Source organism: Hylobates moloch, unplaced genomic scaffold (genome assembly GCF_009828535.3).
Source record: "Hylobates moloch isolate HMO894 unplaced genomic scaffold, HMol_V3 SCAFFOLD_8, whole genome shotgun sequence".
Taxonomy (NCBI): Eukaryota; Metazoa; Chordata; class Mammalia; order Primates; family Hylobatidae; genus Hylobates; species Hylobates moloch.
The window spans coordinates 8,041,412-8,055,449 of NW_026652283.1; the positions used below are offsets into that span (position 1 = coordinate 8,041,412).

At 42.4% G+C, this 14,038-nt stretch overlaps 1 protein-coding gene across 1 annotated transcript in view; it reads right to left on the reverse strand.

Annotated features, from left to right (window-relative positions):
* Positions 1–3,336: 3,336 nt before the first annotated feature.
* MFAP5 (microfibril associated protein 5) overlaps positions 3,337–14,038 on the reverse strand; it is a 15,653-nt gene continuing 4,951 nt past the window's right edge. Inside the window, exons 3-9 of the mRNA XM_058442913.1 lie at positions 11,595–11,639; positions 10,923–10,955; positions 10,477–10,485; positions 9,943–9,978; positions 6,042–6,129; positions 4,749–4,822; positions 3,337–3,449 (exon numbers count right to left, since the gene is read on the reverse strand). Coding sequence (XP_058298896.1) covers positions 3,337–3,449; positions 4,749–4,822; positions 6,042–6,129; positions 9,943–9,978; positions 10,477–10,485; positions 10,923–10,955; positions 11,595–11,639 — 398 coding nt within the window. The remainder of the gene's footprint in view (positions 3,450–4,748; positions 4,823–6,041; positions 6,130–9,942; positions 9,979–10,476; positions 10,486–10,922; positions 10,956–11,594; positions 11,640–14,038) is intronic.

The following is a 14,038-nucleotide window of genomic DNA, read 5'->3' on the forward strand; positions in this document are numbered from 1 at the left end:
GGCACGATCTTGGCTCACTGCAACCACCACCTCCCTGATTCAAGCGATTCTCTTGCCTCAGCCTCCCGAGTAGCTGGGATTACAGGCACCTGACACCATGCCTGGGTAATTTTTTTGTATCTTTCTTAGAGACAGGGTTTTATCATGTTGGCCAGGCTGGTCTCAAACTCCTGACCTCAGGTGATCCACCCGCCTTGGCCTCCCAAAGTGCTGGGATTGCAGGCGTGAGTCACCGCGCCCAACCCTGAATCTGCTTCAAAACAAACAAACAAACAAACAAAAAGAGTAAAAAGTTTCCAAATTCTTGGAAACAAGATTATCAGGGACCTGAGATGGGATAAGGGTAAACAACAACAACAACAACCGAGGGAGGTAATGGAATTTCCGCCAGTGGGGAGGGGAGGGAGCGAAGTAGCTGGGACCGAAAACAACCACCTGAAACTTGATCTGGGACCTTTCTCAGGGAAAAGTCAGAGGGGAAATAAGACTTTATAAGGATGTGGAAAGAAAGCGTGGAAAGAAAGCATGGAAAGCGGGTTAGAAATTTGTTTTACATAGTAAGAAGAGTTTAAAAGTGTAGAGAACATAAGAACAATGAGAAATGGCAACATACAGGAATTTGATCATGTAGAAGAGAAGTGAGTATAGCATGAAACTTCACCGAGCAAGACTGTGAGACTTGCAGGGGACAGAAAAGAAAAAGGGGACCACATTTGGAGGAGTATAAATACATTTGGAGTGTTGGGGAACTGATGGTAAAGTTATGGAGTGAAGGAAAGAATAGAGGATAGCAGAAGAGACATTTGAGCAATATCACTATATATATATATATATATTTTTTTTTTTTTTGAGACAGTCTTGCACTGTCGCCCAGGCTAGAGTACAGTGGCATGATCTCGGCTCACTGCAACCTCCGCCTCCCAGGTTCAAGCAATTCTCCTGCCTCAGTCTCCCAAGTAGTTGGGATTACAGGCACCCGCCACCACATCTGGCTAATTTTTGTATTTTTAGTAGAGATGGGGTTTCACCATGTTAGCCAGGGTGGTCTCGAACTCCTGACCTCAGGTAATCTGCCCACCTCAGCCTCCAAAAGTGCTGGGATTACAGGTGTGAGCCACCACGCCCGGCCGATACACATTTTTAAAAGTGGAATAAAAGTTCATAAATTCAGGCCTTTTTTGTAAACATAAAAGAGAAAAAGAACCAGAACAAAAGACATTTTATTTTGAGAAATAAATTGGAAAAAAATATTTTAAAATGTTTAATTTGCAATATACATAATACCGGGATTGAAATGCTGTCTGATGGAAATGTTGCAGTGTGGGGTAGGAGGGTCAAGTTCATGAAGATATTCTTAAAATGAATCTTGGAAACTCTGTGCCTATGAGGTTTCTCTAAAGTGGCTAAAATATGCATTTAATATGTCTATCTAAATGAGTACATTTAATTCTAGAGACTGTAAGGAGCAGAGATTATAAACTTTGGGGCTTTTTGCAGCATTTCTTTTTAATCAGTTGTACAGATCCCATTAAACTAAATTGTTTCTTAACAGCAAGAATCTGATCATTTAACTAGTTTTCTCAGCAATATAAAAGGAATACAACCTCTACTGTCATATATAAATTGTTGTCTCCTAGCTCCTATTTGAATTCCATTGGCTTTTATAGAAAGTTATTGAGTTATTCAGACAGAAGGATTCATGATATATAATTTGTCATTTGTTATAATGGGATTTTCTTCTATTCCATTGTGGACTGCTATCCTCACCTAGGATAAAGCAGATATGGTTGCTATGAATTAGACTATATCTAAGCTTCAAGAAATATGAATAATGCATTTAAATCCAGAGAATCATAGAATTAAAGGAAATCTTAGAACTAAGAATATATATAATATATATATATATTTCTTAAGATGGACTTTTGCTTTTGTCACCCAGGCTGGAGTGCAATGGTGCCATCTTGGCTCACTGCAACCTCCTCCTCCCAGGTTCAATTGATTCTCCTGCCTCAGCCTCCTAAGTAGCTGGGATTATAGGCACATGCCACCATGCCCAGCTAATTTTTGTATTTTTAGAAGAGATGGGGTTTCACCATGTTGGCCAGGCTCGTCTCAAATTTCTGACCTCAAGTGATCCACCCGCCTCAGCTTCCCAAAGTGCTGGGATTACAGGCATGAGCCACTGCGCCCAGCAGTACTAAGATAAATTTAACCTTCTCATTTTAAAGATGAGGAAATTAAACCAGGACCTAATGAAGGAAAATAACTTATCCAAGGCTACATGGTTACTGCTAGAGCCAGGATAAGAATGTGGGTTGTCCTAATATTGTGATTCTTTCACTCTTTCATATTAACTATTAGGCAAACTTTCTGTCTGCCTATTAAAATTCAAGTCTGAATGCACTTCTTAGGCCCCAGTCAGGATATTCCAAAAGCCATGTGTACAATAATTCTACTGTGCACTTGGTAAGTTTTGAAGAAGAACGAAGTAGCAACTCAAGGAAACGTCGACCAATGGTATGGTTTCACATTAAGTTGTCTAATTTGCTTTGTGGTGGTGGGTTAACCCCAGTACTACCCATAAACGAATCGGTAAATGAGACTTATCTTCCAACCTTACTTCCCAACTGGACAACTGCATGAAAAATTGGATAGGGAATTATGAGTCCAAGTTCTGTATCTGGCATAGTCCTCATGCTTTAGCCCCAGCCTCTGAGCTTAGCAGAAGACATTTTGGGTCCTTATATATTGCTAGTAGGATTGTATAATTCTTGACTGTGTTGCAGAATCTTACAGGACTACAAAAGTTACCATGAAGACTTGCCAGGCAAATTTTCGGGCAAGCCAGCAAAATAGTTAAAGTAAGAGTAAAGAGGAACATGTGAATGATGGGGAGTTGGTCTAGGAAACTCTGGTGAGGAAAATAAATGAAGTTCTATGGTTAGCCCAAATAGACGAAGATCGCTTCTTCAACCCTAAGATCTATATCAGACAGATTCAATAGTAAAGATTATTAGCCTAAAGTTTAGTCTCCCTTGAAATTGCACACAGAATGTTTGTATATAAGCCATATAGTAATCATCTATTCACTGTGTCTATGATATTGAGAAGCAGCAAAATTATGCAATAATATAGACTTTGTATTTTAAGTGCTAAAAAATGAGATAAATGTTATCAGTTTGGGTGAAAAATTAGAGAGTAGGGGAAAAAGCTGGACATTGCAAAAGGATTGGTTTAAGAAATACTGTCTAAGGGTTAGCTGTCAATGGTTGGAGAAGAAGGAGATCCTCCTTCCTCTCACCCATATATTTTTTCTTCTTTCCTCTTTTTCAATGATCACAGACCATTGGGTCTCTGCAAATCCACATTTTCACAGGGAGGAAGTCGGAAGTAATTGGAGCGACGGAGTCTCCTAGGGGGCAGACCAGCCATCTGACGGCAAAGTTCATCTAGAAGAGAAGCAGAACATCATGGGAAGAGAATGCAGGGAGATAACAAAGGCTCTTGTTTTAAGGGATAGAGAAGACTTTTCAGTGTGGTGTAGTGAAAAGGCTGCAGATAAAAGATCTGGGTTTTAACCAGTTCTGCCACTTACTCTAGTTATTTGCCATTTCCTAGAAAGTTTCTTAAATTTTGTAAACCTCACTATCCCTTTCTGTAAAATGAGAATTAAAATACCTACCTCAACAGTATATTTCTGAGTATTAAAATGAAATCATGTATGCAAAGTACCTAGCACAGGTGACCAGTAAATGTTAGTTTCCTTTATATATCCAGCTGCCAATTCTTCTAATCATGGATCTATTAAATAGAAAAATGAGGTCCAATCATTCAGTATACATTTACATGCTTACTATGGGCAAACAGCTAAATTTAGTAAGTCCCTTGAGATACTTGAAAGTGCCTAGAGTCCCAAATACTCATCCTCAATCTCAAGGTGCTTCCCTTGCAGGTGGCTTGCACAAAGCCAATGGGGGCACACGGCAAGTTTCCTTCTGTGAAGTTAACTACAGCTCTTACTCAGGAACTCAGCACAAAGCAGGCTGCTGAGTCAGAAATGGCTTTGTCTGCGGTATTTTCACCAACCACAGCCATCGTTCGGGGCTGGCCATGGGGAAGGTGAGAGTATCTTTGTTTCCACCATGTATGGTCTATAATCACACATTTTGGGCCCTCGTAATTGACCCTATAACATCTTTCTACCTTCTTCTACCTGAAATGTCACAGTAAGAAATGTACATTGTTCCTGGAATTGGCGAACTATTTATAACGTAGCTGATTTCTAAATGTCCCATCTATTTTTTATTTATAAGCCCTATCCAAACCTTACTGTCTCCAAATTAGTGCATGTGCGTGTGTATGTTTTATTTTTAGTTATGAACATGGCTGCGGACTAGCAGAGTCTATTATCTGTAATGGCTGACTTGAAATTTTCCCTAAAACCCCAGTGAATGATCTTTAAAATAGCCAGAGTGTCAGGAAGCTCTCTAAATAGGAGGCACTGTGGGGTTACAACCTAGTAGGACAGGGATCTAGGGGTACTTTTCTTAGGGTTATGTTTGTATATCAAGCATACTGCTTTATGTAGATATGTTTATTTGAGATAACTTCCAGCAGGAGCTGATGGAATCTAAAGGGGTAGCCTAAAGCCCTCCTCCAATACCAGACTTTGGATATAGTAATATCATGTCCCTATTTACCCCTCTCATAACTGCTTCTCTCCATTAAACATCCAGACATCATCTTACCTTTCATAGCTTCGTGTTCCTTACAGACAAGACGAGAGCAGATCTCCTTGTTGACGATGTACATACGTCGTAAACTGCAGACGTCCCAATGTCATAGGCAAGGAAGGAGATGGAAGAAAGCCTTGAGAAGAGAACTAACCTGGGTCTAGGATGCCTCTTCAACTCTCATATTCCCCACTTTCCCTATCTGCTCTTCCCCAGCTGGATTTCCTTAAGTATTTCAGACTTTTGCCCCCCACTGGAAAATAGGGGAGGGAATGGTATTAATTACTCTTCTATTTTTTAAATTTTATTTCAATAGTTTTTGGTGTACAGGTGGTTTTTGGTTACATGGATAAGTTCTTTAGTGGTGATTTCTGAGATTTTGGTGCACCCGTCACCCAAGCAGTGTACACTGTACCCAATGTGTAGCCTTTATCCCTCATTCCTCTCCCACCCTTTCCCCTGAGTCCCCAAAGTCCATTATATCATTCTTTTTTTTTTTTTTTTTTTAGACGGAGTTTCGCTCTTGTTGCCCAGGCTGGAGTGCAATGGCGCGATCTCGGCTCACTGCAACCTCCGCCTCCCGGGTTCAAGCAATTCTCCTGCCTCAGCCTTCCCAGTAGCTGGGATTACAGGCATGCACCACCACGCCCGGCTAATTTTGTATTTTTAGTAGAGACGAGGTTTCTCCATGTTGAGGCTGGTCTTGAACTCCTGACCTCAGGTGATCCGCCCACCTCAGCCTCCCAAAGTGCTGGGATTACAGGCGTGAGCCACCGCGCCCGGCCCATTGTATCATTCTTATGCTTAGCTCCCACTTATAAGCGAGAACATACAATATTTGGTTTTTCATTGTTTAGTTACTTCATTTAGAATAATGGCCTCCAGCTCCATCCAAGTTGTTGCAAAGGCCATTGTTTTAATTATCCTTCTTAGTGACACTTTGCACACTCTACCTAGAGTCAGGCTTAATATTCCTCCCCACTATTTTCTACCTTAGAGCTGGGCCATTTTCTTCAGCCTCCTTCTATCAGGTAATAAACTGAGCATGACAGTGTTTGCCTCATGACCCTTCTTCCTCCAGCCCTCACCTTCATTTCTCTTCTAAGTTCTATTACTCTGCCTGTTCTTCGTACACCTCAGCCCAGACTCCAGGTTCTAGTTGATACATTCAGAAATAGCTAGGAGCGTTGTGCTAAAAACTTTGGCCCCATCAAAGTTTGCAATTCCATAGTGGGTGCTCATTAAATAGTTACCAACACAAAAACACTACCATGGAAGATGCTTTTTGGGCATTCTGGGATCCCTTACCTGGTGAAGCATACCTGATGAATGCATTGTTTAACCGGCCGATGCACAGAGTAGAGCCTTGTGCAAGTAAATTTCTCATCCCAGCACTCTGAAGAAGCCCAACACAAAAAATAAGGAGGTCCGAATAGAAGCAGCATAAACGAAGGATTGAAGGAATTGAGAAGGATAGATAGAGTAGGAAAAAAATACAGAGTAATCGCTGCAGAGAATCATTATAAAGTGGACTATATCCTTTCTGTCCACCAAAAACACAGCAAGAGGGAATTGACTAGATGAAGTTTTGGCGCTTCCCAACTTGGAAGTAGAAGTGGATAAAATAATCTCTGAGAGCACTTCTAGGAATAAAGTCTTTCTAGGATTATCCATTATGAAATATAAAATAGGCTGGGCACAGTGGCTCATGCCTGTAATTCCGGCACTTTGTGGGGACGAGGCGGGCAGATCACCTGAAGTCAGGAGTTCGAGACCAGCCTGGCCAACAAGGTAAAACCCTGTCTCTACTAAAAATACAGAAATTAGCCAGGAGTGGTGGCAGGTGCCTGTAATCTCAGCTACTCGGGAGGCTGAGGCGGGAGAATCGCTTGAAGCTGGGAGGCAGAGGTTGCAGTGAGCCAAGATCATGCCACTGCACTCCAGCCTGGGTGACAGAGTAAGACTCCATCTCAGAAAAATAAAATAGAAATGCTGATAATCCCATTCTGAAAAAATAATATTTCTTAGGCAGGTTGCTATTTCTCTGTTCCAGTAGTTTTCAACCCTAGCTATATATCAGAATTATTAGTACATTAGGAAATGCAATTTTAACCATGACCTCTGTGGTAATATGGAGTCCTTGAAGTTAAACTGATTTCACTTCCCAATCCACTAACCACCACATAACGTGCAAGGGTACTTTAGGGAGAGGGCTATCTGGGGACCATGCAACATTCGTTCCATTCTTTCCCCATGACTTTTATGACAGGTGCTCATTTTTTTTAAAAAAAGAGTAAGGGAGTGAAGAACACTAATACTCTTTGAGAAATAATTGGAAGTAAACTAGAAGATGTGCTAAGTACCCTCCAAAGAACAAGGAGGTAAGGAATCCACAGGAAGAAAAAAGGCTTAAGAAGAAGACATGCAAGCAACAATCATACCTGCAGTGGTATTTTTTTCACTGAGGGAGGCTGAAAGGCAGAAATTTTATTCCATTATTACCAATTCTAGAAGTTACTACTTCTGTAACTGCCACACTGCCTCACTTAGGACCTGCTTGGAGTGCCCATAAATAGGGAGCAAATGAATTAATAACTCTTAGCAACTTCTAAAAGAAAACCCTTATTGAGCTGATTTGCTCCACAAAATTGAAGAGATTAGGAGGTAGGATGGGATTTTTTTCCTTTCTCCTTTCCTTTCTAAAGAGTTGGGAAATTCATTGTATTGTGAGTATCTCTGTATTGTTGACAAGAAGCAAATTTAGTAGGAACACAAGGCAAAGAGTTATATGCCCAGAGGAGCTTCTTCCTAGAGCTAAGTAGAGAAAAGGTTATTATCCTGTACAAGCTCTTCCTTATAAGGGAAAATTTATTTTCTGTAGATCAGCGTAAATTATTTTGATAGAAGCTGTTGGGTAAAGAATAATGAGGGTTGGCTGGGCACGATGGCTCACACCTGTAATCCCAGCACTTTGGGAGGCCAAGGCAGGTAGATTATTTGAGGTCAGGAGTTTGAGACCAGCCTGGCCAACATGGTGAAACCCACTGTCTACTAAAAATACAAAACTTAGTCGGGTGTAGTGATGTGCACCTGTAATCCCAGCTACTCAGGAGGCTGAGGCAGGCGAAACACTTGGACCTGGGAGGCAGAGGCTGCAGTGAGCCAAGATCGTACCATTGCACTCCAGCCTAGGTGACAGACGGAGACTCCGTCTCAAAAAAAAAAACAAAAATAAAAAAAAGAATAATGAGGGGCATCCTAACCTAGGGGCAAATTTAACGTGGGCCTTATTCACAGAATGAAGAACAAGTCAAGGAGTTAGATGAATAGACTAGTCAGGGGAGTTACCAGGGAAAATGTCACTGAAAGTGTTGCAAATAGAATACTAGGACTTGTGTTATGAGATCTCATCTATCCCATGGTTTCTAGGCAGGTCTATATGCTGATAATTCCCAAACCTATATTTCCAACCTCATCTCTCTCCTAAACTCCAGAACTATAAATCCAACTACCTTTTTATGGAAGAGTTCTTGGATATTTCAAAGATCTTTCACATTCAATGTATCTCCAACTGACTTAATTATCTTTCCCTTCACTAATTCTAGTTGTTATTCAGTGAATGAGACCACCATGCACCCAATAGCCACATCTAGAAAACTGGATGTCATGGCTGGGCGTGGTGGCTCATTCCTGTAATACCAGCACTTTGGGAGGCCAAGGTGGTTGGATCACCTGAGGTCAGGAGCTCAAGACCAGCCTGGCCAACATGTTGAAACCCCATCTCCACTAAAAAAAAAAAAAAAAAAAAAAAAATTAGCCAGGCTTGGTGGTGGGCGCCTCCCAGCTACTTGGGAGGCTGAAGCAGGAGAATTGCTTGAACCCGGGAGGCGGAGGTTGCAGTAAGCCAAGATTGCGCTATTGCACTCCAGCCTGGGCAACAAGACCAAGACTCCCTGTCAAAAAAAAAAGAAAGAAAAGAAAAAAGAAAAAAGTAAAAAGAACACTGGATGTCATCTCAACAATCCCCTCTCCCTTATAGCTCACATTTAATTCTCACTATCTCTACCTTGATTCAGGGCAGTGTCTTTTCCTGGGAACACTGCAACAGTGGCCCTGCTGGTTTTCCCGGTTCCAGGTGATCGATCATGGTCAAATCAGTTTTCCACACTGCCCTGGGAGTACAGTAGGGGGTTTGGAGGTGGGGTGTGATCCTTCCAATGCACAAATCTAATTATAATCTTACCTTGCATAAATGTCTCTCTGGTTGGTTTTCGTGTCCACCCTACACCTTTTGATTTATGTTGTTTTCCTCACCTAAAAGCTCTTCCCTCTTCTATTAACTTGACTTCTACTTGTCTTTCAGGAAGCAGCTTAGTTAAATGTGCCCTCCAGAAAAACCTTTTCTCACCCCCAGCCCTGAACCTAGTCAAGAACTCTTTCTGTGTCTTCCATAGCTTCTCTTGCTTATCCTGATTATCGAATTTTGTGAAACTGAATAAAGTTATCTGTTTATTTGTCTATCTTGTATATTACACAAAAGATGTCTAGTAGAAGAAAATCAGTTTTGTTTGCTTTTATATCCTTGGCACCTAGTAGCAAGTTTTCAATAATGATTTGTTAAAAAATAATCTAGCCGCCTATAATCCCAGCACTTTGGGAGGCCGAGGCAGGTGGATCACCTGAGGTCAAGAGTTCAAGACCTGCCTGGCCAACATGGCGAAACCCCATCTCTACTAAAACTACAAAAAATTAGCCAGGCATGGTGGTAGCTGCCTATAATTCCAGCTACTTGGGAGGCTGAGGCAGGAAAATCGCTTGAACCCAGGAGGCGGAGGCTGCAGTGAGCTGAGATCACGCCATTGCACTGCAGCCTGGACAACAAGAGTAAGACTCTGTCTCAAAAAAAAAAAAGAAAAAAAATTCAGTCGAAGCATTACTTCTTCTACCCTTTATCCTCTAAAACATGTTTATACTTTTATCTTGCCTTTACCCATCAACTCTTGAAACTTTGAGAGAAAGATTGGCACAGTTCCTGTTTGTTAGGAGTTCAACAATGTCATTAATTTGAATTGAACTACTGGAAATATGTGCTCCATAAACTGTCATCCTGTCTATTTAGGATCCTTCAGCAGCTGCACACTATCAGAATGGGCTCTGGGGAAAGCCTAGAATGACCCTGATGACCCGGGGGTCCCAGATCTGAACTCACCCAAGTCATCTGTGGAAGGTGCAATATCAGCCAAAACTGAAAAGGCACAAAACAGCAGGTATGAGGAGGGCTTCAAATTGCAAACACAAGGCAGAGTAAGAAAAGGGAGAATGGAGATACCGTGGCAGGTGGAAGACTATTCTGGCTTTGTGTTTTATGTATAAGGGAATAGAATTAATTGAAATAATTATAAATTTTTTTTAAGAATATCAGTCCTGGGTGGGGCGCAGTGGCTCGCATCTGTAATCTCAGAATTTTGGGAGGCTGAGGCAGGTGGATCACTTGAGGTCAGGAGTTCAAGACCAGCCTAGCCAATATAGTGAAACCCCATCTCTACTAAAAATACAGAAATTAGCGTGGTGGCAGGAACCTGTAATCCCAGCTACTCAGGAGGCTGAGGCAGGAGAATCACCTGAATGCTGGAGGCAGAGGTTGCTGTGAGCTGAGGTTGTGCCGCTGCACTCTAGCCTTGGCTACAGAGCTAGACTCTGTCTCAAAACAAACAAACAAACAAACAAAAATTAGCACTGTCACTGAACAACACTCTCACAACCTCAGTATCCAAAGATAAAAGCAGGCTGGACGCGGTGGCTCATGCCTGTAATCCCAGCAGTTTGGGAGGCTGAGGCCAGGAGTTCAAGACCAGCTCGACCAACATGGTGAAATCCCGTCTCTACTGAAAATACAAAAATTAGTCAGGCATGGTGGCGGGTGCCTATAATCTCAGCTACTCAGGAGGCCAAGGCAGGAGAACCACTTGAACCCTTGAACCCAGGAAGTGGGGGTTGCCATGAACGAAAACTGTGCCACTGCACTCCAGCCTGGGCAACAGAGTGAGACTCCCTCTCAAAAACAAACAACAATAACAAAAAACAAAAGCAAATATAAAAGCACAGAATGAATTCAAGAGCTGGAATAAATATTGTGAATATTAACAAGAACCATGCCATTTTTTTTTTTTTAACTACGGTAAAACTTACCTGTTTCATCTGTAGCGGGATCATTCACCAGGTCTGCAAAGACACATAACAAGGAATGAAAAAATGCAGTCAGGAAAAGTAGCTAAGGAAAGCAGGATAAAGGGACGATGATCTCAAAGGAGGCAAGAAAGGCTGAAGTGAAAGCATGTGGACTCGGGCAGATGAGGGACTATCACAGAAAGAAATGGAAGAGAGAATAAGACTGGGCATGCATACAGAGATGCTGGCATCTAAGGTGACAACAGAGCTCTGCATGAGCTCAGAGCACCCACCAACCCTTCTGAAGTCTTTATTTTTCTTTATATAGACATGACCCTCAATATATCTATCCCCAATAAAACAGCAAATAAACAAAAAAAGTGTAGCTTGGCCGGGCGCGGTGGCTCACGCTTGTAATCCCAGCACTTTGGGAGGCCGAGGCGGGCGGATCACGAGGTCAGGACATCGAGACTACGGTGAAATCCCGTCTCTACTACATATGCAAAAAAATTAGCCAGGCGTGGTGGCGGGCGCCTGTAGTGCCAGCTACTCGGAGAGGCTGAGGCAGGAGAATGGCGTGAACCCGGGAGGCGCAGCTTGCAGTGAGCCGAGATTGCACCACTGCACTCCAGCCTGGGCGACAGAGAGAAGAGACTCCGTCTCAACAACAACAACAAAAAAAGTGTAGCTTACTAGGATCTTCTGTGAATGTTTCTGGAGTCGCTCGAGTCACATCGTCTGAAAAGAAAATTAGAAAACAATTTCTGAGATTCTCTGTCTCCCTGCCACCCTTGCACTTCCAGTAAGTTAAATTGTGAAGCATAGTGCCCAGCGGAGTTGAGTATCCCACAAATGTTTTTCCTTGATTGCTTACAATAATGACAAACGATTGATGACTTCTTTGCAATACTTACTTAAAATGAAATCGGCTATACCAAAGGCATTGTGATTTTGACATTCATAATTCTTTTTCTTTTTGAGACGGAGTCTCGCTCTGTCGCCCAGGCTGGAGTGCAGTGGTGTGATCTCGGCTCACTGCAAGCTCCGCCTCCTGGGTTCACGCCATTCTCCTGCCTCAGCCTCCCGAGTAGCTGGGACTACAGGCGCCCGCCACCGCGCCCGGCTAGTTTTTTGTATTTTTAGTAGAGACGGGGTTTCATCTTGGTCTCGATCTCCTGACCTCGTGATCCACCCGCCTCGGCCTCCCAAAGTGCTGGGATTACAGGCGTGAGCCACCGTGCCCGGCCCATAATTCTGATATAATTGGGTATGAATTTGCTGATACACTTATGAGTGTTCATAAAAGGTAGTATTGATTTTTTTTTTAAAAGAGTCTTGCTCTGTCACCCAGGCTGAAGTGAGTGGCCAGTCTCTGCTCACTGCAACCTCCGCCTCCCGGGTTCAAGCAATTCTCTGCCTCAGCCTCCAGAGTAGCTGGGATTACAGGTGCCCGCCACCACACCCAGCTAATTTTTGTATTTTTAGTAGAGATGGGGTTTCACCATGTTGGCCAGGCTGGTCTCAAAATCCTGACCTCGTGATCCACCCGCCTTAGCCTCCCAAAGTGCTAGGATTACAGGCGTAAGTCACCGCGCCCCGCCATGTTGATGGTTTTGTGATGCTCATTGAGAAATGAGGTGAAAATGGGGAGGGAAGGTGTCAATGTAAGTAGAGAATGGTTTGCATTTGATTATTGGAAAGTAAAGGCAGGAGGAAAAGAAATAAAAATGGTCCAGGTTTTAAGGTGGAATCTATTAGGATAAACTGAGAAAACTATTTCTGAAACTGTAAATAATAGCACTTCCTAAAACCAATGGTCTCTAAAAAGCAAAATAACAAAACAGCATTAGCATTTACTTTTATTTTTTAATTTACATATAAATTATATTGTATGTGTTTACAGTATCCACCATGACATTTTGATAGATGTGTATAAAGTGAAATGGTTACTACAGTCAAGCAAATTAACCTATCCATATACTCATTAGTTTCCTTTTTCGTATGTGTATAAATAAGAGCACCTGAAATTTACTCTCTTAGCAAACAACATTTAAATATTTAGCAAACAGGCCAGGTGCAGTGGCTCACACCTGTAATCCTAGCACTCTGGGAGGCCCAGGCGGGCAGATCACCTGAGGTCAGGAGTTCAAGACCAGCCTGGCCAACATGGTGAAACCCCGTCTCTACTAAAAATACAAAAATTAGCCTGGCATGGTGGTGCACGCCTGTAATCCCAGCTACTCCGGAGGCTGAGGCAGGAGAATCGCTTGAACCCAGGAGGCAGAGGTGGCAGTGAGCTGAGATCACACCATTGCACTCCAGCCTGGGTGGTAAGAGAGAAACCCTATCTCAAAAAAAAATAATAAAATAATAGTAATAACAATAAAATAAATATTAAGCAAACATTCCATCAGCAATTACCCTTCAATGTAAATAGCTTACATTCATAGTTCATTCTACCCACTAGGGGTCAGCAAATTCACATATTTGCTTTGACCTTTTTTTTTTTTTCTCTTGCTTACCTCATGAGACAGAGTCTCGCCCTATCACCCAGGCTGGAGTGCAGTGGTGGCATGATCTCTGCTCACTGCAACCTCTGCCTCCCAGGTTCAAGTGATTCTCCTGCCTCAGTCTCCTGAGTAGCTGGGACTACAGGCATGTGCCACCATGCCCAACTAGTTTTTGTATTTTTAGTAGAGACAGGGCTTCACCATGTTGGCCAGGCTGGTCTTGAGCTCCTGACCTCAGGTAATCCAACCACCTTGGCCTCCCAAAGTGCTGGGATTACAGGCATGAGCCACCATGCCCGGCCTGGCTTCTTTTTTTAACTTCAGATTCTATTAATAAATGTCAGATGTAAATCTGATGGGAACAAATATTTTTATAAAGCATATCAGAGTTATGGATAATTATAAAAAAGGTGAAATACAAATAAAGCATTTCATAGGAATTTCTCTTGCTTACCTCATCCTTTTTTCTAAATTCCAGATAGAAATTCATCAGGTTTGGCTGGGCTTCATGGTTCATGCCTGTAATCCCAGCATTTTGGGAGGCCAAGGCATGCGAATCACTTGAGGTCAGGAGTTTGAGACCAGTCTGGCCAACATGGTGAAACCCTATCTCTACTAAAAATACAA